The 4,380-nt window shown below is 36.0% G+C and overlaps 1 protein-coding gene across 1 annotated transcript; it reads left to right on the top strand.

The window, feature by feature from the left end:
* The first annotated feature begins 6 nt into the window (after window positions 1–6).
* Window positions 7–4,174, top strand: LOC134244759 (serine/threonine-protein kinase RIO3-like). Its single transcript, XM_062727007.1, has 10 exons — window positions 7–41; window positions 411–580; window positions 801–908; window positions 1,167–1,279; window positions 1,463–1,606; window positions 1,913–2,040; window positions 2,331–2,516; window positions 2,986–3,145; window positions 3,455–3,625; window positions 3,739–4,174. The coding sequence occupies exons 2-10, from the start codon at window positions 502–504 to the stop codon at window positions 4,150–4,152; spliced, it is 1,503 nt and encodes a 500-aa protein (XP_062582991.1). The 5' UTR covers window positions 7–41; window positions 411–501; the 3' UTR covers window positions 4,153–4,174.
* Window positions 4,175–4,380: the final 206 nt, after the last annotated feature.

Below are 4,380 nucleotides of genomic sequence, written 5' to 3'. Positions count from 1 at the left end.
CAGCTGGCTCTTGATCTTCAGAAGAAGGAGGAAGAAAACAGGTGAGAATATCATGATTACATCAATACATGTACACTGGTTACAGTGGAAATCAAAGCAGAAGGTTTTAAAGGCTACAATTACTTGTATGAATATTAGACTAGATAATTTGAGATTGTTCTATTGCTAAAATGAGAAATGCAATCTGAACTCGATTTAACGATAAAATGCATTCTGTGTATTGACAATATAGCAAAGCACAAAAAAAATCAAAGAATATTTTTAAAATAATCACAGAAGAAAAGGAATGTTTTTAATTTGATTCAGAAAAATAACACAAACATTGTTGATTTCCTTTGAGAACTACAGAGTCAAGCACCTGCATAAACACTGTTTATTTATCATTAAAACAAGGGTACCATCTTTTACAGTGTGAAGGTTGAAGAGACAAGGACCTTCCAGGAGATACTAGCAGCAGCCAGCGAGGACCCGGAAACAACAGATGACTTTCTGCTGGCTCAGATGTTACAACAGGAATACGACAAAGAGCATGATCAGGCACTCAAAATAGAGGAAAAAAAGTTCAACGGAAATAACAAAGGTTTGTGTTTTGAGTATTTTTTTAGAGTACACTACAGTATGTGTCAGAATTTATGATTTATAAAGAGCTAGATGACATGGTCTATGTTTTTTTTAAATTGTCATGTGTGGAAAGTGCATCTGATCTTAATCTTATGTATCAATATTTGTGGCTGTGATAAAGTATTCCTAATTTTATTGTCAGTGGTATTTGTGGTTGTGATGAAGTATTCCTATTTCAGTGTCAATTTCCTTTGAGAACTACAGAGTGGTACATCCAGCATACAGAGATGAAGAGGATGAGGAGGAAATAGACCCAGACGAAATCGAGTACAGGAAAACACAATGGGGTATTTAGTTTGTCTACTTTAAAAAAATCAACCTTTAGGCGTATGTTAATTACCTCTTTTTAATTACTAATTAATTAATAAGGAAATTATCACTTGAAGCATGTGATATTTTAAATTTCCTAACTGAAGCACTTTTATAAACATATGTCAGATGTTCATGTCCTTGCAATCCTGACAAGCAAAGTAGTAAACATTATCAGATAATACATGTAGTAGGAAGCATTCTTCTTTTATTAAAATTTAAAATATCTTTTTCAGATAGCCCAAGTCCCAAGTTCAACAAATCTGGAGTAATTGGCAAAGGCAAGAATATAACAACCAAACATGATGCCGAGATTTGTGGGAGAAGAAATGCATCTAGGTTAATGGATGTAAGTAGGTCAAAGGTCAAAGTTTGTGAGTCAAGTTAAAAAGGTACCCATCACATTTATATGAGAAAAGACCTCCTTCAAACAAACAAACAAAAAAACAAAGCAAAATCCCACACCTTTTATTGTAAATATATGCATACTTGGTGAAGTAAAAATCAATTAATCTGTCATCTGCTTTCTTAGCTTCCACCAGAGTTTCAGTCTGGTGATGGAGAAGGGATAGACATGAAGCTCCCCAATAAAGTATACAACAAACTAAAGCTACATTCACTAGCTGAAAACAAAAGAAGTCAGAGACTGCATGAGAAAAAGGAGTTTTCTACCTCTGTAAGTCTTAATAAACTGTAATTTTTTATCTGTCAAAGATCAGTGTTTGATCTTTCAGTTTACTGGATGAGCCATACCTCGATTGAATTATTTTCTTTGTGTATAGCAACACTGCAAAGATAAAACAAACACTTTTATTAATGAATCAGATAAAATAACCATGTACTTAAAAATTGGGGAGAAATTCCTCAAAATTTATAGATACAAGTATTAAAAGGAACTTCCTTATATTTTAGAATTCAGTGATATGATATGATGTGATTTTTAATTGACAAACATGGTAAATGAACCTGACTTTATTAACAGGAACAAGTGTTAGATCCTCGTACCAAACTGCTGCTGTATAAGATGGTGAACAATGGGACCCTGGAGTCTGTAGGGGGGAGCATCAGTTCGGGGAAGGAGTCCGTCGTGTATCATGCATACGGGGGAAGGTAAAAACTTCGGAGCTATGATATCTTACTCTTTATATAGGTGTCAGGTAGTTCATTGCCTTTATCATACAAAGTGCTATTAAAATGATGGAACTTCATTTTGATCTATTGATGGCTTTTATTCGTATATATGTACAGTTATTGTTACTTTGTTTGAACAAAGGAGGAATTTGTCTGATTATGTTACTTTTAAAGAATTAACCTAAAAAACTTGATTGTTGTAGCTTGCATTAGTCATATACATATGTTGTGTAAATTAATGTGCTTATAATTACTTGCTACTGTTTCAGCAAAGAGGGGGTTTTGCTGTCAACTGAGTGTGCAGTTAAGATCTACAAGACAACACTAAATGAATTTAAGAACAGGGGAGCATATGTTGATGGGGATCACAGGTTTTCTAGGGACGACTTCAAGAAAAACAACCCAAGGAAAGTCATTCGAATCTGGGGGGAGAAAGAGACAGCTAATCTCAACAGGTGAGTCCAACTACTGGAAACCAACATTTATACAGCAAAACTTGTTCAGTACAAACACAGATATTGCAAATTTATGGATACAGCAAAGTCATTTTGGATCCTCAGCTATATAAACTGAATGAATTTCTTACACGGTTATAACAAATTTCAGATATATCAAAGTAATTTCCTAGGTCCCAGTGACTTCATTATAGCCGAGTTTTACTGTAATCATTTGCAAAAAAAAATTCTTTGTAAATCTAAGAAGAATGATTCCTAGGTGGATGAGATTAGTAATCATGATAGCTATCAAACTGAAAATCACAAATTAAAGTTATAATAAATTGTTTACAGTATTTGATTCATATATAGGAAGCAAGAGTGTTTGATTAATTACTTGAAAAATTCAAAGCATTTAAATAAAATATTTAAGTGCAAATTCTGTGTTTTTATATACATTTGTACTCATTGTAAGCCTCTTCCTTTATAGAATGAAGAAGTTTGGGATCCCTTGCCCCGCTGTACAAGTTCTCAATATACACATCTTGGTGATGAGTTTTATAGGCGAGGACCAGTGCCCCGCCCCCAAACTGAAGGACGCCCAGCTCTCCGTGGAGGATTATGAGGACGCTTATGAACAGGTTATAAAGGTGAGCTTCTCCAGGTATCCACGGGTAACATTGGTGGACAGTGTATTAAAATATACTGCCCTGAAATCTTTAAAAATAGATTCTCAATCAAATTTTAACTTTTTGTATGGGTAGCTTTACAAAAAGAAATATGGGGAGCAGATCAGTTATACTTTAGATAGTAATAATTAAGTCACCAGAATCTCCTAACATCTTACATGTGTGCTTTATTTTCAAGGTCACTGCCAATACTGATACAATGTCAATTTAAGCATGGGTAGCTGATTTACACTATCAGCTTTGTTTCTAACATTCTTTTTCTATCTTCAGATAATGGATACAATGCAGAATAAATGTGCATTGGTTCATGGGGACTTGAGTGAATACAACCTGCTCTGGTACCAAGATAAAGTGTGGGTGATCGATGTCAGCCAAGCGGTAGAACTCACTCACCCTAAGGCCATGGAGTTCTTGTTCCGAGACTGCACAAACGTTTGCAAGGTACGCATAGCTGAATTGATCCCAGGATTTCTGAGCATTATTATTAATTCATCCTGATATCTGTCAAAACTTTAAATTTCAATTTTTTCAAAGTGCTACTGTCTATTTTTTAGTTCTTCAAGAAGGCAGGAGTGCATAATGTTAAAGAGCCAGAGAAACTGTTCAATCAGATCACCAGACTAAATATCAAAGGGAAGGGCGCGGAGTTTGCCGCCCAGGTCCAGCGATACGACAAGGAGAGAAGCGCGGAGTTACTAGCTCATCAGATTTCTATGAGGGAGTACGCCTTTGATTATTACTTTGAGAAGTCGCAGCAGGACCGGCTAGAGGAGGCCGGGGAGGATGAGGGGGAGGTGTTAGAGGACAGGAACGACCCGTTTGAGTATTTTTACGAGAAATCTTTACAGGACAAAGCGGACGAGGCAGGAGGGCAGGATTCAGAGGAAGAGGAGGAGGACGATGAGGAAGTAGAGGAGGAACTTAGGAATGCAGATGAAGAAAAAATGGATAAATTAAAACTTGGATAGGGATAGGGAGGGTTAATGGGGGGGAGGGGGGTATAATACTGCCAAAATGTATGTGTGTAATAGTGTTTTCCTAGAGTAATGGAAATGTTACCATTGTTAGGGAGGGGGGATTACTGCAATAACAAACATGTGTATAAGTGTTTTGGTTGAGTGAGGGGAGAAGATGGTCATCAATTTTGATCAGGTCCCTGTTGAAATGGCTAAAGCTTAAGAATTATCTTTAATTGA

The sequence above is a fragment of the Saccostrea cucullata genome, unplaced genomic scaffold, assembly GCF_032062105.1.
Source record: "Saccostrea cucullata isolate Sc308-1 unplaced genomic scaffold, CSIRO_AGI_Scuc_v1 ctg13674, whole genome shotgun sequence".
Lineage (NCBI taxonomy): Eukaryota > Metazoa > Mollusca > Bivalvia > Ostreida > Ostreidae > Saccostrea > Saccostrea cuccullata.
Note: the sequence above shows the minus strand (reverse complement) of the source record. Positions and strands in the feature narration are given on the sequence as shown.

What these genes read in the sequence shown, in the direction of transcription:
- LOC134244759 (XM_062727007.1), top strand. Translation starts at nt 502, where the DNA reads ATGTTACAACAGGAATACGACAAAGAGCATGATCAGGCACTCAAAATA. An exon ending in GTTCAACGGAAATAACAAAG is followed by an intron (nt 581 to 800) that starts GTTTGTGTTTTG and finishes TTCCTATTTCAG; the next exon opens with TGTCAATTTCCTTTGAGAAC. An exon ending in AAAAGGAGTTTTCTACCTCT is followed by an intron (nt 1,607 to 1,912) that starts GTAAGTCTTAAT and finishes CTTTATTAACAG; the next exon opens with GAACAAGTGTTAGATCCTCG.